Source organism: Coffea eugenioides, chromosome 8 (assembly GCF_003713205.1).
Source record: "Coffea eugenioides isolate CCC68of chromosome 8, Ceug_1.0, whole genome shotgun sequence".
In the NCBI taxonomy this organism is placed as follows: Eukaryota; Viridiplantae; Streptophyta; class Magnoliopsida; order Gentianales; family Rubiaceae; genus Coffea; species Coffea eugenioides.
Genome location: NC_040042.1, coordinates 29,849,364 through 29,876,770, shown reverse-complemented (window position 1 = coordinate 29,876,770; position 27,407 = coordinate 29,849,364). Strand labels below are relative to the sequence as shown.

The 27,407-nt window shown below is 36.7% G+C and overlaps 1 protein-coding gene across 5 annotated transcripts in view; it reads left to right on the top strand.

The window, feature by feature from the left end:
• The first annotated feature begins 1,879 nt into the window (after positions 1 to 1,879).
• The window catches only part of LOC113779170 (mediator of RNA polymerase II transcription subunit 34), a 36,271-nt gene continuing 10,743 nt past the window's right edge, over positions 1,880 to 27,407 (top strand). For 2 of the 5 annotated variants that reach the window (XM_027324661.1, XM_027324660.1), the window contains exons 1-13: positions 1,880 to 2,007; positions 2,117 to 2,346; positions 4,122 to 4,268; positions 4,370 to 4,585; positions 5,908 to 6,012; positions 6,119 to 6,223; positions 6,300 to 6,422; positions 7,823 to 7,911; positions 8,229 to 8,265; positions 8,385 to 8,418; positions 23,989 to 24,041; positions 24,107 to 24,184; positions 24,265 to 24,330. In XM_027324661.1, coding sequence (XP_027180462.1) covers positions 1,941 to 2,007; positions 2,117 to 2,346; positions 4,122 to 4,268; positions 4,370 to 4,585; positions 5,908 to 6,012; positions 6,119 to 6,223; positions 6,300 to 6,422; positions 7,823 to 7,911; positions 8,229 to 8,265; positions 8,385 to 8,418; positions 23,989 to 24,041; positions 24,107 to 24,184; positions 24,265 to 24,330 — 1,350 coding nt within the window. In that variant the 5' untranslated portion in view covers positions 1,880 to 1,940. Of the gene's footprint in view, positions 2,008 to 2,116; positions 2,347 to 4,121; positions 4,269 to 4,369; positions 4,586 to 5,907; positions 6,013 to 6,118; positions 6,224 to 6,299; positions 6,423 to 7,814; positions 7,912 to 8,228; positions 8,266 to 8,384; positions 8,419 to 23,988; positions 24,042 to 24,106; positions 24,185 to 24,264; positions 24,331 to 27,407 lie in introns of those variants that run through there. The other 3 variants (XM_027324662.1, XM_027324663.1, XM_027324664.1) reach the window with 3 other exon arrangements.

Here is a 27,407-nt window from a genome sequence, read left to right as displayed (position 1 = left end):
CATTTTTTGAAAGGGATAATTTCAGAAACCTCCGGAGGTTTCTCATAATATCACTTAGCTCCCCTGAGATTTTTAAAATCTCACTGATCTCTCCTATCAGCTTGACAAGACTAAATATTCTTATCAAATGTCACAAATTGACAATATTACCCTTGCTCTTAATAAGTATTTAACCAAAATGTCAAAACAAAATAAAAATTTTAAACCAAAAGTATAGATTAAAATAAAAAATAAATTGTTATCTAATAATAGTCTATATTTCTCTATATCAAGATCATGGTGGGATAACAAAGAACATGGATAAATTAAATCTAGTTAAAATCAACCATTTAGGAGGAATTTGGTGAGTAATTAATACCTTGAAAACTTTCGTAGACAATTATACGAAAGTCAATAAATTATTTTAGAATAAAGTCAAGAAATTTTTTTAGGAAATAGATTTTAATACATGATGTAGTTTAAGTTGTATTAAAAATAATAATCTCTTAATATGTGTGAATTCTTCAAGGTGTAAGTTTTGATCTGTTCCAAAATAACTAAAACAAATAGTTTAAATCAAGAAATTTACACCTTATAAAAAGTTAATCTTATTTTATTTTTTATTGTTGTTGTAAACTTTATATAAGGAGGATAACATAAGCGTAGTACTAGAATAAAAGTTTTATCTTTCTTGCATTTCCTCCAAAGGGGCTAAAATGTTATAATAAATGTCAATCCAAGAGAGGTAAATAAGATTTCAAAATCCTCAAAGGAGCTGAGTGATATTATGAGAAATCTTAGGGAACATTTCTGAAATTATCCCTTTTTGAAAAACAAGTTTTTTTACACAATGCTACAGTAATAGACAATACAAAATAACTCCAAAAATATTACATTTATACAATATATAAAAAACAACTCTAAATATACAAAAAAATAAAAAATAAAATCTACACCTTTTTTTCTTCTAGCTGTCACCACTACTCACTACCACCACCCCTATCCACCACCGCCACCATCCCCTCCTTTCTCCTTTTCCTCTCCCTCCCTCCTCCCTTCCCCTCCTCTTTTCCGCCACATCCCACATGTCCTCTTGTCTCCCAAATCTGGCCTCAACCACAGGTTGTGATCTGGCTGCGGCTAAATTGCAACTAGAAGGATTGCAATATGGTTGTGATGTCATGATCAAAAGGTTGGGTTGGAGAGGGGAAGGGGAGGGGTGAGGCATGGTAGGGAAGGGAGAGGAAGGGGAAGAGAGGAGGGGAGAAAGAAAGGGAGGAGGAAGATGGGAAGTGGAAAGAGATGGAGGAGGAAGAGGGAGGGGAAGGAGGGAGAAGAGGGAGGGGGTGGTGGCAGATAGTGGTGGTAATTTTTAAAAATATCAAAAGAAAATTTTAAACTTTAAAAATATCCCAAAATATCCCAAAAACACCTTAAAAAACATTAGGAAAAACATCCGTTTGGATTAATTGTTTTTGAAAAATTTTACTGCAGCAGAGTTTTTATAGTATATTTAAAAAAATATTTTGAAATATTTAAGAGTAGAAGAGTTTTTAGAATATATTTTGAAATATTTTTTAAATATTAAAAAAATTTTAGACCATTTTTTAGACTACTTTTTTAAACTTTTAATAGTATTTGAAAAATTAGTTTTTAAAAAATTCTTGAATCCAAAATGGAGCCCTAGTTTTGATTGGGAGCATGCATTGGTGTGCTTTGACGAAAGGTTTTTGATTTACTTGGCAAGCTTTTAGGTTTTAGTACAAGTTGATATTGAATAAGATCCCAAGGGCCAACCTGATAATTAACCCAGAACAAGCGCCACGTGATGAACGTTGAAGTGTTGAACTCTACAGCGTTATACTTCCCCGCGCCTAAATAACGCAATAAACTCTTTTGATAATTTCAGAAATTATAAATTTGTCCGAAAGACAAAAAGATACATTTGTGCTTCCGACGCCATGGGAAGTTCAGAAGAAATCCTACAGGAGCTTCTCAATGTTGAGGTCGAACTTCACGATGTCCAAGGTTTCTCTCCGATTATCATCTATTTCCGCCATTTTTCGTACTACCAATTTCTTATTTATTGAATTGAAATTTTGTTTTGTAGTAATTTTTCGTTTTTTTTTGAATCCAGAGCAGTTGAAGGAATTGCTAGACCGACAGGATGAGTTATATCAAAGGCAATCTGAACTGAAAGCGTTGTTGGAAAGCTGTGAATCATCATCAAGAAGAAGCCCTGGGAAGATTGACGGATCGTCCGATTGCACTGAGAATTGGTCAGGGACATTTGAATGGGACTCTCAAGCTGATGATATCAGGTTCAATGTTTTCGGAATTCCTACCTATCGTGCAAATCAGCGAGAGGTTGGTATTTCCGCAGCCATTTCTTTCCTCTGTATTTCCCTTGATGAAAAGAGCGCGCTTAAAGCCTAATCAATAAGAAAGGCATGAATTTGGAGTGTCTATGCTTTGTCGTTTTTTGAAGGATCGACGTTTGGAATGGTCTGTTAATGGTCAACAGTGATAGTCATATGAATTTTTCCAATTTTCCCTGTAAAACTCAAAACTTGAATGATATGGCACAGATTTCAAACAAGAATAAGAAGGAGCCTGGAGAATAACGAGGAGAAAATTACTGGAAGGTTGATTTTTGATTCTTTTAGGAAGCTTTTTAAGCCTCTGAAAACTTGGGAGTAGTAAATTGCTAATGCATAAGCATGTATGATTGTATTTTTTTCATTATAGTTACCAGAAAAAGCTTCAAGTAGGTAAATACGCCTTTACAAGAGAGTGTTTTTCACATTTTTATTTGAAGATTTCCTTTATATAATTGCATAAGATAAAAATAACAAAAAAAGATACCAAACTAACTTATTACCTTCTCAGTGAATGAATTTTGAGCGTTCCAAGTATTCACAGAAGCCTATTGCTAGTGTACTGTGTTGCATGGTAGGAAGCATTTTACATTCCCTTTTTTTTGGTTCCACATCCTGGCACAATCTGCATCAAGCTAGCCATGTTTGAAACATCGAAAATATGCACGCCAAAACTTACCCTGAGACTACTCAAGAAATAAAAAAAACTTGGTTTGTCAGTCACTCCTATAAAAGGTGAAGTCAAATGGAAGGAATTGAAGCTTAACAGACTTAGACTAGCCAAGTTTGTTTTCTCTTTTGGCATTTGAAATGTACTCAACCTCGAAGTTTGAGAAATTTCTTAATCTTCTCCTTCATCATGGTCTAGGAAGGTAGAGTAATTTAATTTAGGACCTGATTATGCATCTTTACCAATAGCATATTGTCATAATCAACCCTTTTAGTAGAAAGGTTTCTGGAGCTGTGATCTTTCACACTTTTTACTTTTCTTCTAGAGCGTATGTTTCTGGGCCATCTCATGTCTCGAGTGTTTTATGAAAGGCTGGTTTTCGCAAATTTTGTTGGTAATGTTTTGGTTTTAGTCGGCTTCCGGTTATTCAACTTGTAACCCTCAGTTCCATTATTTTGGTGCATTGAACTTGTTTAGTCTCATCCACTATCACTGCTTTCTACGTGAATATTTTTTGTTTGCATTCGGCTCTATTCTGCAAAAAATTCCAAGATGATTTTCAGGTTCTTGTGTATTTCTCACTCATTGACGGTTATCAAATGTCCCTAATAGCTTTATATGAATAAGTTTCATTTGCATGTTTCATAGGTTGTTATGCTGTAGGTATTGGATGATGTAGTCGCCTGTTTTCTTGTACGTTAATTTACCTGATTGGCTATTCCATGTTGCAATGCCATCTTAAGAATATTATTATTTCTGTTTAGTATTTGGTTTGTGAAGATTTTTATAGCTGACGTACATTTTACCAGCAGCCTCTTATTGGAATATAATACAGCTGCATATCATCAGGAATTAAAAGTTCCTCGTCTTTACTTTATGCATCATGAATTGGTATCGTTCATTAGTTTTGTTAGGATGGCTTAGTATTGCATCTGGTGTTTGAGTTGTCTTTGTTGCTATCAGGTGTGGTATCTTTTTTAGCATCCTGTTGGTTTGTTTTCTTTTAATTAATTGAAGTGAATGTAACTGAGTTGTTCATTTGTTTGGTTCTTTATTTATTTTAGTTTAGCTCTTAAACCGCTACTTGATATCAGATAATAAATGCAGTCATGACTGGAAGAGATGTTCTTGTGATTATGGCGGCTGGTGGAGGCAAGAGTCTTTGTTATCAACTTCCTGCTGTTCTTAAAAATGGGGTTGCTCTGGTTGTCAGCCCTTTGCTTTCTCTTATTCAAGATCAGGTTCTTATATTACTGCCACTAGCGGAGTTAAACTATTTTTACATATCTTGGGTTGCTTCAACCAGTTTATGGTGCCTTCCTGATAGTAATCAAAGCTTTAGGTAATGGGCTTGGCTGCTTTGGGCATCCCAGCATTCATGTTGACGTCAACCACCGGTAAGGAAGATGAAAAGTTCATATACAAGGCTCTTGAAAAGGGTGATGGAGAGCTTAAAATACTATATGTTACACCAGAGAAGATATCGAAGAGCAAAAGATTCATGTCAAAACTTGAAAAGTGTCATCATGCTGGTCGGCTGTCTCTAATTTCTATTGATGTAATCTCATGATCAAAGTCCTAACTACTTCTTCATTGATATGTTTGAAATATCTTTATTGTTTATTTCTGCAACTCAGGGCAGAGGGTGCAGGAAGATTAAGCTTGGTGATCTAAGAGCGCTATTTTGAGCTTAGTGAACTTATAGCAATCAATAACCGTTGGGACTGGCTAACGACTGTGTGTCTGCTCTAATCCAGGAATAGTGGTGTTCAAAGTTTGTATAAATCCAAAAAAATCTTTTGAACCATTCTAGACAGGATATTGGATATCTACATAACAGCCATCCGCTTCATAGTTAATCTCTAATGCTTGGTAAAATGGTTTGATAATGGTTTTTGAAATCAGATTACTCGATATTTGGTAAAATATATTTTTGTATGCTGTGACAATACATACAATTTTCTCCCTGCATGCTTTTCTCATCTAAGAAAAAAATTTGAAATTATGCTACCTGATCCAGTGTCATATCGGCAGTGTCGTTTCTTCTTACCATTTGATACTTCGCATGTAGTGCCCAGTAACATGAAATTTGCGTATTAGAGGATAACAAATGGGAAGGAATATGAAAACAACAAAATTATTAGGATGATAAATCTTCTAGGAATGTTGAATTTTAGTTAGCTTTTAGATACTGTTCTTCAGTAATTTTCCAATGAAACAAATTTATCAAATTATAGAGGGATGAGGACTATAATTTTTTTCCATCGAAGCAATTTACAAGAACTTATTTGGAAGGTGAAATTGAGGAACAGGGAAGACAATATGAATTTTTGCGTGGTATTCTACTTCAGGAAAAGTGAATATGAATCTTAACTCTTTTGAAGGTGCAACAAACATAATCAACAATTAAAAGGAACCAAAAAAAAGGGGAACAGGCAAAACATGCTAACTTATTCATCCTGTATTCCTCTTGGTGTTGATGATAGTCGAATTCTTCATTAACAGGTTATAGAAGGATAGGCAAGTGGTCCTTATGTAGCTTGTCCTACATATTCTTGTTTATACTTTAAATTGCATTGGTTTTCTTGATAATGAATGAATTTTTTATAAAAGATGAAAAACGTTTCTTCTAAAACAATATTGCCTGGGAGAATGCTTAGCAATGATTGAATTTGAGGCAAGATATGATAAAATTGGTTCTTATCTGTAACTCTCGTACTGATTTTTTGTCGTGCAACTCTTATAGTGGTTTTCTTTCTATACGGCCTTAGAGTTGCTTCTTTATAGATCATGCCCAGGCTTGATTGCTGTGATCTTTACAAAAAAGCACCTTGATAATGTTGTTGATATCTGTGATTTATGATTTGAGGCCTTATGCAGGAAGCACATTGTTGTAGTCAATGGGGCCATGATTTTCGTCCAGACTACAAGAATCTTGGCATCTTAAAGACTCAGTTTCCAGATGTTCCTGTTATTGCTCTGACCGTATGCTCTACTGCATATTACAACAATAAATTCATGCTCTTGATTAAAAGTTTGAAATATGTGTCTATATATAATCTGCCTAAGCTCCAGTTCTTCTATATTTCAGGCTACAGCAACAAAAAAAGTGCAACAAGATCTAATGGAGATGCTACATGTTTCAAAATGTGTTAAGTTTGTCAGCACAGTGAACAGGCCTAATCTTTTTTATACGGTATAATTATTGTCAAGTTATTTGGAACTATGTCATATTATGGTACATCTTACAGTCGGAAGTGCAAACTTTATAGGTAAGAGAAAAATCATCTGTTGGGAAGGTAGTCATTGATGAAATTGCTGCATATATACAAGCATCTTATCCAAATAATGAGTCTGGCATAGTTTATTGCTTCTCCAGAAAGGAGTGTGAACAGGTTTGTAGCTTAAATTACTCTCAACATTTCCATGTTTCGTGAGTACTTGTTGCGCTCCTGTTTAAGTACCTTTCTCTTACTTTAAATACCTTTTTTTGGTGTGCTACTGGTATAAAGTTGTTTGAATGCTATTTACTTGATAACTGTTATGGAAGGTGAGGAAACTTGTCATGTATCCTTGTATACTCATCTGCTACTTGTTTCCACTTGCAATCTTACAAGTGTAAGAACTGAAAAAGAGAAATCTGAAATCTCAAAATTGCATCATCCATCTGTTTCTCAAAATATTTTACCCTTGTTTTGCATATACTTTTTGTATCTTCAGAAACACCAAAATTGAAATCAAATTGGTGTCTTTTAGTCCAAGTGTAATGCAAATATTATCCATACTAAGAATACATCTGATTGATCTTTGCATAATTTTGTTGAACCAAACTCTACTGTTGGCCGAACTGAGTTTATTGGCTTTAAGCGACAGATTGGCAGGGTAGAATGATGGACTCATTAGTTGTTAACCTGGAAGAACCAATTCAACTCAGGCAGCATTGTGTAAACCCAGTAGGACCAAGTGGTGTAGTTGGATTGTCTCACTAGGAAGCTGCATTTTGAGTCATTTAGTGATGATGATTACTTTCTCAACTTTTGATCTCAACTTCTAGAAAGTGTTCTTTTGTTAGCTGAGAGATGATGATGGAATTTTACAAGGCTTCTATAAATCCTTGCCTAGCTTTTTGATTTTTCGCAAGTCAAAACCCAGAGAGGGTCAGTGTTCAAGCGAATGAAAACTGTTGTATTTTTGAAACAAGTATGAAAATAAAGTGCATTTCTAGAGATTTTTTGTACTTCTGAACCTTTCTAGTTATTGTCATCTTTAGCACATGCCTTCTATGAAGTGGTTATAGTGTCAACCATCTGTTTGACCTGGAATGAGTTTGAAATTCTTTTAGTGCTTGTATTGACTTACATAAAAAGATTTGCATGTCATATAATAAGGTTCAATGGTTTTGGCACTCTGCTAAAAGCTTTAGGCAATCAGCATATACTCTTGCATCTTTCAATTTGTATGACGTGTTCTTTTTGATAGCCATTTACATTTTGTCTCCTAGTACAATTAGTATATTAAAGTTGTGAACTTATGCAAATTTCAGTGAGGCCTTGATCTGGTATATGCGCTTGTGGATGATGTATGTACATCATCTATCTGGTTTCAAATGTTATCCTGTCATGAGATATTCAATAATTGTTAGGAAATTTGCTAAGGTTCAGTGCAGCTGGGCACAGATATGTAGTATGTAGCTCCTATAGCTATATTTCGAATTGTTACCAAAATTTTGTAATGAAATTATTACTGCACCATTATCCTCATACCTTATGATCTTGCTATGTCTTAAGAAATGTAGGTTGCAAAAGAATTGCGTGAGAAGGGAATATCAGCTGACTATTATCATGCTGATATGGATGTACATGCTCGTGAGAAAGTTCATTTACGGTATGGTCCGTGTCCTGAGAAGATATAGTGGTGTGCTGCTAAGATTTATCCTGATTTCTCTTTCGATTCTTGTGCTATGTTTTGCATGCAGATATGGACTGTATAGAAGTGGTTAAGCCATTTTATCTCCCAATACACTCTTTCTTGTTCCATAAGTCATGCTACTTTTTTTGAGATACAAGATTGCTGTATGTTTATTCATGTGTCAGTCTTTTCAAATGCAACTAACGATGCTGGTCTCATGTGCCTGATTTGAGATACTGAATTAATTATATCATTGTGGTCTTTCTTTTCTAAATCTATATTTGATGTCTTAGGTGGAGCAATGGCAAGTTGCAGGTTATTGTTGGAACAGTATGTGTTACAAGTTCTCTCTATTTATTAATTTATGTAGCTCAAATTATTATGAATTGTTATCACTTACTATGTATTAGCTTCAGTTGATATTTTTGTTGAAATTTGCTTTCTTGCAGGTGGCTTTTGGTATGGGAATCAACAAACCAGATGGTTAGTTTTGGTTTCTTAGATGGTTCTACTGTTTAATTGGTCTTTTCTGGGTATTTTGCAGTTTTGCTTTTGCTTTTGTGTGGCCATGAATGTAGTCTGGAATAACCATATAATATAAGATTGATCTGGTAGTATGGACATAATGCATTTTGACTTCCTTTCAGAGAAATAATTGGTTGCATCTTTGTTCAAATTGAGTACTGTTGGTTTCTTTACAAGGAAGAAATTTTAGCCCAATCTTGTGATATCCAAAGCAAAATGGTGTGCTGAGGGTAAATGAGACCATAATTCTTGTGATATCTTTCTATCTCTCTGTCTCTTTTTCTTTTCTTTCTTTTTTTAATAAAAAAACCTGGACCATGATAGTTATCCAAGTGTAGGCAAATTGCTTCTTCCACCTTGTGTTTCTGAAAATGTTGCTTTTAGTTCAACTGTGGAGAGTTAGATCCTTGCCCATTGTTATCATCATCCATGCCTCTCCGCTTTTTGGCTATTATGCTTTCTATGCTGGCTAATGCTTAAAAATGTCGATCTCTTCATGCTTACATTTGGAAGATATGACAATTAAATGCCTTTTGCTATTTGAAGTTGGCATAGCAGCTGTTTCATAACTATTACCTTTGTAATAATTGTGCAACAGACATGTTTGGTGAAAGTGAAAAGATATTGATTTCTATTATTCTGTCTTTTTCTGTCCATAATTCTTCCCTCCTATTATCTTGATTGAAACCAAAGTGAACGGATTGGTTGGGGGAGAAAAATACCAAATGCATATTAAAGGAACAATAAAATTAAACCGTAAGAAGTAGTCTTGGATTCCAGATGTTTTAAAGCTATATTGTGGCAATTAAGGTAGCATGGCTAGAGACCATCTCTTAGTGAGCTGCTTTTGTCATGTTCAATATGTTAGTCCTTAACTATGATTCTAGGAACACGGGAGCGTACAGACTATGCCTAACTCAGGGGTTCCATGAATTGTGTGCAGACTGGAACTTTTTGGTGTATAATGTGTGCAGAAAATGGGCTTGAGAAAATCAGTTCATTCCAATCTGCCTTAAAGCTATTACAACCCATGTTCATGTGGGAGCCATGACTTGGAGGCTTTGAATTCTTAGAAAGGAACGAAACTTAACAAATAAGAAAGCTAAGAGCTCAAAAGTTGTAGGAAGCCAAGCTGGACTTCACTATTGGTGCCAGGATCCTTTGAAATGACTAGGAAATTGGGTCTAGCAAAAATTCCCTGCACAGCAGTGACTTCTTTCAGCATTTGCTAAAATACAAAAGTGAAGTAAACGACTTTGACTAAGACTTTAAAATTCCCCTAAAATACATCATGGAAAACAGTTTAAGATAATACAGGACCTGTTATCTTTGCTGATATCTTGCTATGTTGCATCAGTTTGGCATTTCATAGTTGCTTTCCCCTATGAACCTTTTTTTCCTTCGAAGAGAAGATGTTGGACTAGCCATTTTGGTGTATTATAATTGTGTAGATCTTACCTAATTGATAGTTGTCCCTACACATGTTAAGTTGTTAAAGCATGAACATCTGATGTTTTAGTATTTCTTGGAATGCTTTGTCAGATGCTCTGTTTTAACTGAACATTCTACAGTGTGTCCCCAGTTTAGGGCTGTTTCAGAAAATGATTGGATTCTGACCATGGGATGAAGGCTTTCTTAGTTTTGTTGGCACTGGGACTGTAAACTGTAACTGCCTAACACAGCATAGTTACAGTTTGAGAAAAGTGAGGATAGTGAAATAGCACTATAACCAACGAAATATTTAGCATTTTAGCAAATGTGAATGTTTTCATCATAAGTGATCTCCCTAATATTGTATCTACTTGCAAAAACCAAACCCTTCCCCTTACAAGTTAAACTTAGACAGCCATAAATGGGAAAAGTATGCTGAAGATGGATAAGAGTGTCTTTTTATTCTCCCTCTTTGATTTTTAGATACCTAAATATTGGTTCATTTAAGATCATCTGTTCAAACCCTTCCCCCTGCAAGTTAAAGACAGCCATAAATGGGAAAAGCATGTTGAAGATAGGTATGTACCTACCCAAAAAAAAAAAATGTTGAAGATAGATATGAAATTTTTTGTCTATTTAATTTTCAGATACTCAAATATTGGATCATTTAAGATCATCTGTTAATGAGACCATGTATTTAGAATTGACCATTTTCGGATTCTGAATATCTTAATACAAGTGGTCCATTACTCTTCACAATGGAATAGATGCTAAGTTGTTCCGTTTGGATTAACAGTTTTTTGGGGTGTTTTTGAAAAATTTTACTGTAGCAGTGTATATGAAAAATTTTTACTATAAATTTTTTTTGGAATATTTGATATATTGTATGGATGAAATGTTTTTTGAGTTATTGTGTATTACCTGTAGCATTGTATTTGAAAAACTGGCCCAAACGGACCTAATTAAGCAATTGGTGGCATTTGGATTGGAAAAGGTTGTTACCTCCAGGCATTAGTTCTGTTAATTGATTCATCTAACTTGTTTATTGTTTGCTTTAAATTGTTCTCAGTCTTAATCCTAAAATCATTAGGACTTTAAACTGAGCTGACAAACATTTTAGTTCAAACCGATGAAAGAGATCAGTTGCTTACCTATTAAAATTGTTTCTGCATTAGAAGGTTAAGATTTACCTCTTTGGAGGGCGAATTTTTTAAAATAATCCCCAAAAATAATGTCTCAAAAGTGGGGGTATTTGGTATGGTTTCTAATATCAACGTCGCTGAAATAGACCTCTGCGGCGACCGTGTTTTTTTTTTTTTTTGGATTTTTTTTTAAGGATAGCAAGTCTGACACATTATTTTTTTAAAAAATAATGGGTCTGTCGCCGCATAGAAGTGTGCGGCGACAAACACATCTTTTTTTTTTTAAACAAATTATCTTAGTCGTCGAATGTGGCGACTGTATATTTTTTTAAAAAAAATCAAGTACAACCTTCTAGCTGTTGATGAACTCTTCATGAACAGCTAAACGTGGTTGATATGACTGAGGTTGTGTTTAAAAAATAAATATTTTTTGAGAGCCGTTGGTCCAACGGCTTTATGGCCGTGGGATGTGTCAAAGAATTCTATAAATAGCTCTCACTTTGGACGATCACACCCGTACCATCCCCATTTCTAGGTTACCACTCTCTCCCTATACTCCCTCCCTCGGCTATGCCTCAGCCAAATATAGTGAGAGGATGTATAAGACAATGTAGGGAGAGAGTGGTATGTGAGGACTCGTAAAATTATTATTTTTCGACTCCTAATTTTGCTCATTTAATTATTTATTCAAATATTTGTTCGATTATTATTTTCTAGCCTTATTAGACTTAAATACATGGAGTTATGACTTCATTATATTTTTAAAGTGACTCGTTTCAAAAATTAATTTTTTGGAAGCTCGATTAATGAAAATAGTGAAAATGTGTCTGAAAACTTTAGCCATTTGGGAGTACAATAAGTTCAAAACTTGGAGACATGTACAATGGTCCTAAAATAGGTAATTCTAGGTTTAAGTACTCAAGTGATAGTTAGTGGTACGATCGTTACAAGAATTTCTCGAAGAATTTCACTTTATCGCGCCTAAATTGGAAATACGCGTTTTCACGCGCGCGCTTAATTGAGGGACTTTAGACCATTATTTTGGGACAATTAAGAGTGAATAATATTTATATGAATATAAGTGTACTAGAGGTTTAGTGCACTAGTGAAACAAATGCAAGAGGAATCGAGCACAAAACGCGCGCGTACGCGCACTATTGGAGAATTGACTTTTGTACACTTAAAACCAAAATTTGCTAAGCTTCTCACGGAAGCTTTATCATCAGCAAACACTCCTTTTTCCTTCTCATTTGACCGAACCAGTAGCAGCAAAAACAACCAAGGCTTCTCAAATTTTTTCATCTCCAAATTCTTGCACCAAACCTTCATAGATTCAGACCAAACTTCACATACACTTCGCTCTACACTTGGACACCTCTTTGAGCTGCAAAAGGGAGCTAAAACTCACGGTTTTTCTGGAGCAAAAAGGGCCAAAAATCACTGCCTTGGACATCAACTAGAGTAAGTAAAGATCAAGCTTTCTAATTTTGATTTTTGGAAGTCCTAGTATATCTTTAAACTCTTATTTTCATATGGGTTGATGTTGTTGTTGGAAAAAGTGGAATGTGGGCTCTATGAACTCCCACTCTTGGGTTGTTGCTGATTTTGTGGTTGATGATATTTATAATGCTGGTTTAGTGTTTGAAATGGTGGATTAATGGTGTATAATTAGTAGAAACTTCAAGGAACTCATGGGATAGAAATTTCCGATTTTTCCCCTGCCTTGTTCGGTTATTTTAAGGCCAATTTTTGATGATCTAATGACTTTAATATGATGTTTATATGTTGTATTAGTTGTGTAAAAATTTTCATTGGAAAATATTGAGGTTTGGTTGGGCAAATGAATTTCTTTGTAAAACTAGTCAAGCTGGAAAACTGTTTCCGTGTAGCTCTGTCCAGCGATAGTGTTTCGGCCGTAACTCTGTCCTCTGACGTCGAAATCAAGTGCCGTCGGTGGGATTTGAAACTAGACATCCACACCTTTTCAATGGTATAAAATTCACATTTTGGTTCCAAGTGTGTGAGCCAAACCAATCATTTTAAGAAGGCTGCCCTGTTTCTCTGTTCTGCTGGAACGATTTGATGATGCTGCAACTTTAGGCTTAATTTCGAGCAATTGCATGCTGAATCTTAAAACGATTTCTTCTGTGAAATTATAGCCCTATGAATGTATTTTCCAACACTATCAACCATGCTCAATTCCAAGTTAAATTGAGTGAGTCATGATCAAAATACGGTGACTGCCTGGTTCTTGAAAACCCTTGGATTTAGACAGATTTGATGTGAGACTTGTTGTGGTCTTACTAAATGAATTTCTTGGTGCTAAACACCTACCAAATGTATCATGTATGTTCCTTAGACTTTTCTTGTACAAATGAACCATGTTTGGAGGTTTTCCTTAGCCGAATGTTTGGAAACGGAGAGAAATGGAGCTAAAGGCAGTTTTGCCTTAGTAATTTCAAAACTTTGGTTGATTGGTTAACCACCTTCCCGAAGGTATTTTTCCACGAAATTTGATAGAGAGATACCCTTAATATAGGAGTACTATACTACAAAATTTGGCACCAATCCAAGTCCGTTTCGACACTTAACTAATGGTCTAAAGTCAGAAACCCAAATCTGGAAATTGTTCAACAGTCTTGAATTTTCCCCAACTTTGAGCTACCATATCTTGGTGCTCGAAACTCTGATTCTTGATCCACTTGTTCTGTCCTAAACCTTACTTGCACCGGTAATTGAGTTATAAATTTAAAGGGCTGGTTTGCAACGAGTGAATTCTGCCGAATTTTCAAAATTAGCGAAAAATCAACCCCAGCTCAATCCTGAACATTCTGGAACAGTGATTTCAAGCTCATTTTTGAGTACTTTTCACTTAGATTCGTGGAAAAGTGTCTTCTAAGAATTTTTAGTACTTTCCAAGAGGTTTCCAACGGTATAACGTTTTCCAATTTTAGACTTGTATCGAGTGAGATACGATTTTTCAAAAATCCATATCAAAACTGAAATTTTCCAACTTTCAAGGAAATAGAGTTTTCCAAGAACTCTTTATTCTTTCGACATTATGCAAACGTTTTAACCTCGATTTTCAAGATAAAAACCCAAATGCTCCTGTACTTTATGAAACGCCACTCGAATCTCGATTTACAAGTAATTAAGGTTCCTTTTCACGAAATTCTCTAGATTATAATAGTGCACGAATTATTTCTCGATAATTGGGTTGTGTGAATAATAATTCACTATTATTTGCTCAGGCGCACACGAGGATTTTCAAGAGGATCCCACAGTGGACGCTTGAACTTTCCTTGACCCTACTTGCACTTAATACTTGGTGAGTGTCAAGTGTATGAATACTTGTACTCTCTGGACTTGATTCCTGCTTGGTTTACCTGATTACGTGCTTAGCCCACTTGTTTTAGAAAAATAGAGCCGAGTGTGTACTTTATCATACTCGTTCTCATTTGAATACAAATGACTCATGCTTAACATGATCTACCTGGTTTACATGACTTGAAATACCTGCTTAGATCTGTCAAATGTTTGAATACATGACATGGTATGCTATGGTTGCATACGTCGTTGGAGTGAATCTCCTCGACACGCAATTGTAAATGGGGGACGCCTGCCTAGATCTTGCCAGGGCTCAAGCCAAATCATTCAAGTTTATTATCGAACTACACAACAAAAGTAAGTAACTTAAGTACAGTAAATGTGGAAGCGTTCAAACTTATCAATAGTCATCCATTACCCAACCCGCACGTCGGGTATTCAAAATACATCATGAATCCCAAATATACATTACGCCCCAAAAGTTACATTTCAATTCCAAAAGTACAATCCAAAACCAAGGGCATAGCTAAAATATAATAGAAACCCTAAAACAAAAGTACATCAGGAGGGTTTCTCCACACTTTTCTATAGGGTGAGCAAAACGCTCGTGAGGCCAAGAACATACATGCAAGCACGTAGTTCAAATAACAATCTCAATTACGAGTTAAACAATAATATATTTCAATAATTGACAATTCACCAAAGGAAATTTATCAGAAACAATTCAAGGATATAGTAGCTCTCAGGGGCTAAGTTCCACTTGCTTTGCCGATGTTACTCGTATACCTTTCCCCTATGACACTCCGTCAAATGGGTCGGTATTTCCAATCCGTAGATCATCACTTACTTCTTTCCGTCCACCGAACATCGTTTCGGTCCCGCACGACATTTAGAAGGCTATACTCCACGAGTATGCCAAGCAAGATCTCTCAAATAGATCAGACTTATCATGTAATTCTCATGGCTCACCAAGGTTCCCGACCAAGCCCATGCCGGCTCGAGTTCCAAGGTCGGCCTATGAGTTTGGGCGTCCCCCATGTATCATGTAAGTATCGAGGAGATTCACTCCAACGACGTATGCAGCCATAGCATACCATGTCATGTATTCAAGCATTTGACAGATCTAAGCAGGTATTTCAAGTCATGTAAACCAGGTAGATCATGTTAAGCATGAATCATTTGTTTTCAAATGAGAGCGAGTGCGATAAAGTACACACGGCTCTATTTTTCTAAAACAAGTGGGCTAAGCACGTAATCAGGTAAACCAAGCAGGAATCAAGTTCAGAGAGTACAAGTATTCATACACTTGACACTCACCAAGTATTAAGTGCAAGTAGAGTCAAGGAAAGTTTAAGCGTCCACTGTGGGATCCTCTTGAAGGTTTTCGTGTGCGCATGAGCAAATAATAGTGAATTATTATTCACACAACCCAATTATAAAGAAATAATTTGTGCACTATTATAATCTAGGGAATTTCGTGAAAAGGAACCTTAATTACTTGTAAATCGATGTTCGAGTGGCGTTTCATAAAGTACAGGAGCATTTGGGTTTTTATCTTGGAAATCGAGGTTAAAACGTTTGCATAATGTCGAAAGAATAAACTCTATTTCCTTGAAAGTTGGAAAATTTCCTTGAATTGGACCTTTAGTTAAGTGTCGAAACGGACTTGAATTGGTGCCAAATTTTGCAGTATAGTACTCCTATATGAAGGGTATCTCTCTATCAAATTTCGTGAAAAAATACTTTCGGGAAGGTGGTTAACCAATCAACCAAAGTTTTGAAATTACAAAGGCAAAACTGCCTTTAGCTCCATTTCTCTCTGTTTCCAAACATTCGGCTAAGGAAAATCTCCAAACATGGTTCATTTGTGCAAGAAAAGTCTAAGGAACATACATGGTACATTTGGTAGGTGTTTAGCACCAAGAAATTCATTTAGTAAGACCACAACAAGTCTCACATCAAATCTGTCTAAATCCAAGGGTTTTCAAAAACCAGGCAGTCACCGTATTTTGATCATGACTCACTCAATTTAATTCGGAATTGAGCATGGTTGATAGTGTTGGAAAATACATTCATAGGGCTATAATTTCACAGAAGAAATCGTTTTAAGATTCAGCATGCAACTGGCTCGAAATTAAGCCTAAGCATCATCAAATCGTTCCATCAGAACAGAGAAACAGGGCAGTCTTCTTAAAACCATTGGTTTGGCTCATACACTTGGAACCAACACGTGCATTTTATACCGTTGGAAAGGTATGGATGCCTAGTTTCAAATGCCACCGACGGCATTCGATTTCGACGTCGGAGGACAGAGTCACGGCCGAAACACTATCGCTGGACAGAGCTACACGGAAACAGTTTTTCAACTTGACTAGTTTTACAAAGAAATTCATTTGCCCAATCAAATCTCAATATTTTCCAATGAAAATTTTTACACAACTAATACAACATATAAACATCATATTCAAGTCATTAGATCATAAAAAATTGGCCTTAAAATAACCGAACAAGGCAGGGGCAAAATCGAAAATTTCTATCCCATGAGTTCCTTGAAGTTTCTACTAATTATACACCATTAATCCACCATTTCAAACACTAAACCAGCATTATAAATATCATCAACCACAAAATCAGCAACAACCCAAGAGTGGGAGTTCATAGAGCCCACATTCCATTTTTTCCAACAACAACATCAACCCATATGAAAATAAGAGCTTAAAGGTATATTAGGACTTCCAAAAATTGAAATTAGAAAGTTTGATCTTTACTTACTCTAGTTGATGTCTAAGACAGTGATTTTCGGCCCTTTTTGCTCCAGAAAAACTGTGAGTTTTAGCTCCCTTTTGCAGCTCAAAGAGGTATCCAAGTGTAGAGCTAAGTGTATGTGAAGTTTGGTGTGAATCTATGAAGGTTTGGTGCAAGAATTTGGAAATGAAAAAATTTGAGAAGCCTTGGTTGTTTTTACTGCTGCTGGTTCGATCAAATGAGAAGGAAAAAGGAGTGTTTGCTGATGATAAAGCTTCCGTGAGAAGCTTAGCAAATTTTGATTTTAAGTGTACAAAAGTCAATTCTCCAATAGTGCGCGTACGCACGCGTTTTGTGCTCGATTCCTCTTACATTTGTTTCACTAGTGCACTAAACCTCTAGTACACTTATATTCATATAAATATTATTCACTATTAATTGTCCCAAAATAATGGTCTAAAATTCCTCAATTAAGCACGCGCGTGAAAACGCGTATTTCCAATTTAGGCGCGATAAAGTGAAATTTTCGAGAAATTCTTGTAACGATCGTACCACTAACTATCACTTGAGTACTTAAAACTAGAATTACCTATTTTAGGACCATTGTACATGTCTCCAAGTTTTGAACTTATTGTACTTCCAAATGGCTAAAGTTTTTAGACACATTTTCATTATTTTCATTAATCGACCTTCCAAAAAATTAATTTTTGAAACGAGTCACTTTAAAAATATAATGAAGTCATAACTCCATGTATTTAAGTCTAATAAGGTTAGAAAATAATAATCGAAGCAAATATTTGAATAAATAATTAAATGAGCAAAATTAGGAGTCGAAAAATAATAATTTTACGAGTCCTCACATCCTCTCCCCCTTAAGACCTCGAAATTTATCTTGATTGGCGAACAGGTCTGGATACTTTTTTCGAATTGTTTCTTCGACTTCTCAAGTTGCTTCCTCCAACCCATGGTTCTTCCAAAGGACTTTTACTAATGGTATATGTTTATTCCTCAATTCCTTCACCTTCCTATCCAGAAGCTTAACCGATTTTTTCTCATAGGTCAAAGTTTTATCAATCTCAACATTTTCCGGTTGTAAGACGTGAGAAGGGTTCAGATGATACTTCTTAAACATAGATACATGAAACACATTATGCATTTGAGATAAACTCGGCGGTAATTCCAACTTTTAGGCTACACTCCCCACACGTTGGATAATCTTGTAAGGCCCTACAAACCTTGGCTGTAACTTCTTTCCTTTTCCAAACATCAAACTTGCTCTCAAAGGTGTAATCTTGAGAAATACCGAATCTCCAACAGTAAATTCCAAATCTTTTCTTCGATTATCGGCATAACTCTTTTGGCGGCTCTGGGCGGTCTGAATTCTTTGGCGTACTAACCTTACTTTCTCACTAGTTTTTTCAATCCAAGATACTGTGGTCGGGTCTAAGATTTTTCGTTCACCTATTTCGTCCCAACAAATTGGAGACCTACATTTCCGACCATAAAGTGCCTCATACGGGGCCATCTGAATAGAAGAGTGGAAACTATTGTTGTAGGCAAATTCTACTAAAGTAAAAAACTTACCCTAATTCTCTCCAAAGTCCAGAACACAAGTCCATAACATGTCCTCAAAAGTTTGAATTGTCCTCTCCAACTGTCCATCAGTCTGGGGATGATAAGTGGTACTAAAGTTCAATTTAGTCCCTAACACTTCTTGCATCTTTTGCCAGAATCTCGAAACAAATCTTGGATTTCTATCCGACACAATACTGACAGGTATTCCATGCAACCTAATGATCTCATCCAAATACAATCTGGCCAACTTCTCTAATGGGTATTTCATATTAATCGGCAGAAAATGAGCCGATTTGGTCAATCTATCCACTATTACCCAAATCGCATCATGGCCTCTCTGTGTCCTTGGTAATCCCGATACAAAATTCATGGTGATATTTTCCCATTTCCACTCAGGTATTTCTAGAGGTTGCAAAAGTCCCGATGGTTTCTGATGTTCGGTTTTAACCTGTTGACAAATTAAGCATGTTTGGACAAATTTAGCAATCTCCTTCTTCATGTTCTCCCACCAATAAAGACTCTTCAAGTGCTGGTACATTTTATTCCCTCCTGGATGTACCGTAAATTTTGATCGGTGTGCCTCTTCTAAAATTTCCTTTTTAAGCCTTTTATCCTTTGGCACAATTAGCCGATTCCGAAATCTCAATACACCATTCGGTCCCAAGTTAAAATCCGATTTATCCCCCTTTTTAACCTTTTCAGACCATTTCTGTACTTCAGTGTCCTTTCCTTGAGATTCCTTGATACGTTCCATCAAAGTGGAATTCATTACAATATTCCCCAAAATGACTTTCTCCGGTTCCAATCGAGGATTCCAATAACTAACTTCTTCCAACAATTGAAATTCCTTAATCATCAATCCAGCCATCTGTACTTGACGACTCAAAACGTCAGTCACTACATTAGCTTTTCCTGGATGGTACTTAATCGTGCAGTCATAGTCTTCCAAAAATTTCATCCATCTACGATGCCTCAAATTCAGTTCCTTTTGAGAAAATAAGTACTTAAGACTTTTGTGGTCTGTAAAAATCTCAAATGTCACTCCGTACAGATAATGCCTCCATTTCTTCAAAGCAAAGACCACAGCCGCTAACTCCAAATCATGAGTCGGGTAATTCCCTTCATGCGGTTTCAATTTTCTAGAGGCATATGCTATCACTTTGTCATTTTGCATTAAAACACATCCTAGTCCTTCCTTAGATGCATCTGTGTAAATCACAAAATTATCCTTTCCGTTTGGCAAAGCTAACACAGGCGCTCTTGTCAACCGTCTTTTTAATTCCTGAAAACTTTCTTCACACTTAGGACTCCATAGAAACTTCCCATTCTTCTTGGTCAATTCAGTCATGGGTCCAGCAATTCTAGAGAAATCTTTGATAAATCTCCGGTAGTACCTTGCTAATCCAATAAAACTTCGAACCTCGGTAGGGTTTTCCGGTCGTTTCCATTTCGAAACAGCCTCCACTTTAGCTGGATCCACTTTAATCCCATCCTTAGAAATTATGTGTCCCAAGAAAGTCACTTCTTTTAACCAGAACTCACACTTGCTAAACTTAGCATATAATTGATGTTCCCTCAAAGTTTGCAAAACGATTCTCAAATGCTTCTCATGATCCTTCACATTCTTAGAATACATCAATATATCATCAATGAACACTACCACGAATTGATTTAAATAGGGTTTAAAGACCCTATGCATTAAATCCATAAAAGCAGCAGGTGCATTCGTTAACCCAAACGGCATCACGGCAAATTCAAAATGCCCATATCTCGAGTTAAAAGCAGTCTTGGGTATGTCCTCCAAAATCCTTAACTGATAATAACCCTGTCTCAAATCTAATTTTGAGAATACTACCGCCCCTTGCAATTGGTCAAATAACTCGTCAATGTGGGCCAGTGGGTATTTATTCTTAATGGTGACCTCATTCAAGCCTCTATAGTCTATACATAGCCTCAAACTCCCGTCCTTTTTCTTAACAAACAAAACTGGGGCTCCCCACGGCGAATCACTTTCCATTATAAAATCCCGCTCTAACAAGTCTTGTAGTTGCAATTTCAACTCCTTCAATTCGGCTGGGGCCATTCGATATGGCGTTCTAGAAATAGGGGCTACTCCCAGAGTTACATCGATCTTAAAGGCTATTTTCCGTTCCGGGGGTAGGAACTCCAATTCTTCAGAAAAAACATCAGGAAAGTCTTTCACTACAGACATGTCCTCCAAATTCACCTTATCACTAGGGGTGTTAATAAGAAATGCCAAATATCCTTGAGCTCCTTTACTTAACAACTTTCTAGCCCGAATTCCTGAAATAAGTGCAGACGAAGCTAATCTACTCCTTACATCCAGTTTCAGAGTTGTTTTTCCTGGAAGACGCAACTCTATGATCTTCGTCCTACAGTTTAACTGAGCATTATAACGGGCTAATCAATCCATCCCCAAGATTACATCGTATCCCTTAATCGTCAATCCCATCAAATCGGCCAGTAATTTTCGTTCCCTAATCCAGACTTCACAATCTTGATACACCAAGTTAGCAATTAGACTTTGATCCCCAGTAAGCGTTTTAACCTCTAGATCATATGATAACTTAATTGGCTTCAAGTCTATCCCACTCATAAAGTTAGGGTTTACAAAAGAATGTGTAGCACCTGGATCAATTAAAACCCTAGCTAAACGGTGAAAGATTGGGATTGTACCTTCTACCACCTCAGTTGCCTCAGGAACTTGTTGGTAATCCAGTGCATAAACCCTGACCGGTACTTTCGGTCGGCTCCCTCCGGCACTGGTTTGCTTAGAGGCTGACTTTTCCGGTCTCTGGGTATCACCTCCCGCCTTCAGTTTGTTTGGGCAATTCGCGAGCTGATGCTCGGTACTACCGCAGGCCAAGCACTTCCCAGACTTCCTCCAACAGTCACTTTCAGAATGGTTGGGTTTTCCGCAGTACCCACACGTAACTTGAGGGGTCACCGCTGATCCATTGGAAGGCGCTCTCCTAGCCTGTGTCAGTCCACTACGGCCTCCTCTAGATAAAGCCCCTCTCGAAGCTCCAGCAGTCCTTGGTCCTCCCGCTCCTCTTCCCATCTTGGAAGGCTGTGCACTTTTACTAGCTTGTCCAGAGGTATGGCTAGAAAAGTTTCGTTTTCTGTTGTGGAAGTCTCTCACTTGAGATCTTGCACTCTCAACCCTCTGTGCTTTCTCTAAAGCCTCCGTAAATGTAGAGATTTGGGCCGCCGCTAAGCCCTCCTGGATTTCCACATTAAGTCCCTGAACAAACCGTCTAATCCTCTTTCGTTCATTGACCACTAGCTCAGGGGCATACTTGGAAAGCTTAGTGAATTTCCCCTCGTATTCTGCTACGGTAAGGGTTCCTTATTTCAACTTAATAAATTCATCCTCCCTCTTCTCTTGGATTAAGGGCGGAAGAAACTTTTCATTAAATTTCCTTGTGAAATTCTCCCAAATCCAAGGAGTTTGAGTCCTCTCCCATTTTCCTTTTATTAGATCCCACTAAGCACGGGCTACTCCCTCAAATTGGAAAGTAGCGAAGTTCACTTGCCTATCCTCAGTGTAATCTAAAGCAGCGAATATGTTGGTCATCCTTTCTAACCAATTCTCCGCTACCTCAGGATCAGGTTCGCCAAGGAACTTAGGCGGGTTAAATTTTAAGAACCTCTCTAAGGCTCTATCCTCTCCTCTTTCTTGACCTCCAGGTTGGTTGAACGGTCCAGGTCCTTGTCTATCAGCTAAGCACTCTAGGATATCAGTCATCCTGTTAATGGCAGTAGCCACTTGATTACCCTCAATATTTTTCTGACCTTGGGTCGATCCAGTTGCCGATCCCTGGTCATTCCCCTGGGGTTGGGCCGGTCTAGTCCCTCGCCCACGGCCTCGACCCCTTCTTAGCCCTTCCATAACTTAGGCGTGTCTAGTGCAAGAAATAAATAAATTATGCGATGCAAAGTAGAGAGCAGGAACCAATCAAGAAAATATTGGAATTAACAATAATTTACATTCATTAGCATATCAAGTTCATACAATTAGCAAGTCATGGGGTAGTCACAAAAATATAGCACACAGGTGCCACAAGAGTACTTTTAGTCACATAAGACTAAAGTAAAGCAAGTGCCTCAAAAATAGGCCACACAGTCATGCAAAATACAATGGTCTCAGCACTTAGCATCACCCCTGCTAATACTAGCTATACTGATCAAAAGAGTCAAAAGAGTGGTCAAACTGCTTAGACCTAGTCCACAGTAGGACTATTAGGAGGAACCTCCTCCTCCGGATCCTCCTCCTCAGAGTCCTGAGCTACACCCATCGCCTCATCCACTAATCTAGTGGCATCAGCTACGATATCGGAAGCCCGACTACGGACCTCCTCTCTCAACCTAGTAAGCTGAACCCTAGTGCTCCGGAGCTCAGTTCGATAATAAGGTTGAATGATTTGGCTTGAGTCCTGGCGAGAGTTAGGCAGGCGTCCCGCGGATACTCTTTGGTTCGCCTTAAGGAGAAGTGGGGCGCCACATGGTACCCTAGAAATGGGGATGGTACGGGTGTGATCGTCCAAAGTGGGGGCTATTTATAGAATTTTTTGGCGCATCCAACGGCAGCCTTGATTGTATCGACAATATAGCTGTTGATGAAGAATTCATCAATGGCTAGAAGGTCGTACTTGATTTTAAAAATATATAATGCAATGACTGAGACAATCTGTTTAAAAAAAGATATATCTGTTACTGCACACCCTTATGTGACAACAGACACATTGTTTTTTTTAAAAAAAAGTGCAAGTCTGACACTTGAAAAAAAATCCAAAAAAAAAAAGGTCGCTGTGTAGGTTTATTTCGGCGACATTAATATTAGAAACCCTTGCCAAATACCCCCACTTTTGAGACAATTCTATTTTCGGGGATTATTTTAAGAAATTCACCTCTTTGGAGTGAATAATTGACCAGCCAAACCAGGATTGCCTTTAGATAAATTGTTAAGAAGCAACTTAAAAACTATCTCACTGGAAAATTTGGACTGCGTCATGCCTACCAGTCCTAGAGCTACCATTTTCTAACTGTTTTGGCCATGTTAAAGGCATCATGAACATCCAAAAGAATTTTATTTTACAGTTTATAAGAATAATAAAAATTTGTGACCTTTGGCATCGTTGGTCAATTTTCCAATGATTCCTAAATCTGACAAGTGGGTTCACAAATCTAGTCAAGGGTTTATTTGTGTCATTTTCAGTGCATTTTATGGTTAGTCACTTCAAATTGTTTCTGGTTAGTCATGTTGATACAGTTGACTTGTTTGTAGTCAGGTTTGTCATTCATCACAGTTTAAGCAAATCAATGGAGACATACTATCAGGTTTTACTCCTTCCTGGAACCTTCATTTTATTCTACTTCATTTCATCTAACTTCTCTTACTGCAGGAAAGCGGGCGGGCTGGAAGAGATGGCCTTCCTTCAGAATGTGTTCTGTACTTTAGACCTGGTGATGTTCCTAGGCAGGTAATGGAATAATTTAAAAATTAATAATCAATAAGTTTAATGTTCATAGTGCCATATAACTCTTTGCTGCTGTTTGCCAGAGCTCAATGGTCTTCTATGAGAATGCTGGATTGCAAAATCTCTACGACATAGTGCGATACTGTCTGGTAATTACTCTCATTTACAAGAAACCCCAGTTTTCTTGGATGATACACTAATTGAAATTGTTTGTAATTATAAAATGTATCTATAACTTCTTGAACATCCATTGATTGTTTTTGATCTTTTGTTATTTGTCATGTTTTAAAAAAGACAAAATTTTATAGTCCTTTAAGGAGCAAGCTTGCTATATCGGATATTTACTTGTTTTGATGTCTTGAACATAATGGATATAGTCCTGTTCAAGTACCATGACTTAAACTTAATTCATCTCAAACCACAGTACCCCGTTTAAGCTCCTTGACTTTGCATTGAGTGGTTCATTGTTCTGCTGCTAAATCTTTGTAGATGTGTACATACAGTTGTTTAGCATGAGTATAAAACGATGGCTTTCCTATCGAAATGATGAAGAATGAAAAGCACAAAATCACCTAAAAGAAAAACTGAGAGCCCATCATAACTTGATGAGACCTGAGCCTGGCGGCAAACTGAGTCACTGAGTAGGGACCAAAAGATAAAACACTACCTAATTGTCTTAAAAGCGTCAAGATAGGTGCCTTGGGACTTGCATGGACTTTTCATTCGAGATCATAGATTTTACCAACAATACAATACATTGCTCTGTACCATGGCATAAAATCTAGAACCATATAAGAGCACCAAATATTGACCAAGTTCCTTTCGAACTTTAATATGTCTATGTAGAACAAGGGTGTTGAGGATTCTAATGAGCATTTTTTCTTGGCTTTTGAAGATTTTTCAACTGTTTGACAGCAGAAACTGTTCTACTTTATGTGATCATTGGTGAGAGGATATTTGAGAGAGATCAAATTCCTCGAGTTGAATATTAAGTGATTTATAGCAGTGTGAAGCTAAGAGCAGATATCCTCAACCATGAGGTATGTATTCAGTGAGAAATCAAAGTTGTAGGCAAGTGAAACAGCTTGAAATCTCTATCACTTTTTGAGCATGAAGATTTCCAAGGCTGAATCTATAGAACTTTTTGTGGCACTGTTTGGATTGAAGGAAAGGAAAGAAAAGGCAAATATGCTGATCAAAAAGGTGTAGAAGTAGGTAGTATTCATTTATATTGTTTGGATAAATATGGAAGTAGAGGAAATGTAAGAGTAGACATATTGTTTAGTCAGGGATGGATTGTAAGGAAATGAAACAGGTTTTAAGTATCTGTTCAATTTTCATGGTATGTTGGGTAATGAGTATAACTTCGTTAAAAGTGGTCTACTTTTCCCTCCATCTCTGCTCAATTGGATGGAAATGAAACTATATTTTCAAAGCTTATCTTATCCAGTCTCTGCTCAAATATCAAACCAAAACTCAAAACATTTAATGCCTCTTTTCTCCTTACTTTTCTTTCCAATCAGAAAAGCTGCAACGTTCCTTACTGAATGCTGAATTACAGAGACCAACTTTGAGTTTCACTATAGAATTGCTGATGACTCCCCTTATGCACCATTTGGATTGAAGGAAGGGAAAGGACATTAGAGCAAAGTGGTTTCCATCCTTGTCATTCTGGATTAGAAATAGAAGGAAAATAAAGGAAAGAATTATATATTGCTTTGAGAGGGAGATGAAAGGAAAGGAAAAGAAATGATCTTAAAATAGTGTAAGTAGTAAAAGTAATTTCATTCAAAATGGGTCTCCTTTCCCTCCATTTCCTCTTTTGAAGGAATGCAAACTTAAACAAATAATTAGTCCAATCATGGTATTTAAAAGCGAGCAAAGTGCTCTTTTAAGTGCGCAGCAAGATAAGCACATGGCCATAGGTTTTTTATGTCTGAAGTGTGTGAGCAAAATGAAGTGCAGTAAAAGTGCAAAAGCAGAAAGCGTGCTTTTTAGTTTGTTGGGTTTTTTTACATACATTTCTGTTTGCCTTTTTGACTGTTGGATTTCATTTTATATAATTTTTGACCTTTCAACAAATAAATGTGGTGAGGGGCACTAGATAATAATCATTAATACGGTCAAAAAGGCCCAATGCCTTCATCCTTATCTTTTGTTCCCTCAAAAAAAACTCCTACCAATATCAACAAGAGGTCCATTTCTTCGTCTCTGTTTCCCTCTTCCTAAACTCTGCATCCTCTTATTCTTTTACCTTGCCTCCAAAAAGGACTTTTTTGAGCAACTTGAATTCTGTATTTGAAGACTATAATGTATATATAACTTGTAAGACAATTTATACACTTACAATGGATCCTCCTTAGTTGACTGTACTATGAACGGGTTAAATTGTTTTGGTATTTCTTTGTTCACCATTAAGGTCAACTTGTATGTAATCTTGATTCTGATAGCCTGGAAAAATTTTTGGTTCATACATGCGAAGTGGTGTCCTGGTGGATTTTGCTGCCCTGGTGAATATTGACAACATCAGCAAACATTTTCTTTTGAGCTGTATGTCAGTTTTATGGTCTGTGAAGTACCTTTATAAGGCCTTTGGACAGGAATTTTCCTATATACTGTTTTTATTCCTAATTTGGTTATTTGTGATGAAAAAGCTATTTCTACTTTATTACCTGAGCATATTCCTGTGCCTTACGAGTGCTTGAATACCTAAAACTTGTATCGAACACAAAACTCTTTGGTCCTTTTGCTAGAATTATGACAGGAAATAGTCAGTTATTGCAGTTTGTATGAAATAGTATGAGGCCTCTTTTATTATGTGTAGTCTAAGCTAGTCCAAAAATGGAAGAATATTTGAGGATGCCCTTATTTGTCAACCTCAGAGGTCGTGCTGGAATATGGGATCTTCTATACCTAAATGTTGAAAGATGTATTCTAAGTTATTAAAATGTATTCTATAAGTTATTTGGCCTACCTCTCCTGACTGAAAGTTTTCATAGCTCATTGCTAGCTACAGGTTAAGTTGCGATGTAACATCATACAGATGAATAGCTAGCCTATTTTTGGGGCAATCAAGGGATTCCAAGCTCTGCAATCAAACTTTGAAAGTGCATCTGATAGACTTGTTTAGTATCTTATCTTTGCCCCTAGGCAGTGAGCTGACTGGCATCATGAAGAATGTATCTAGGAACTTCCATGGTGGTGGTTTGGTACAACTTTTCTCTTT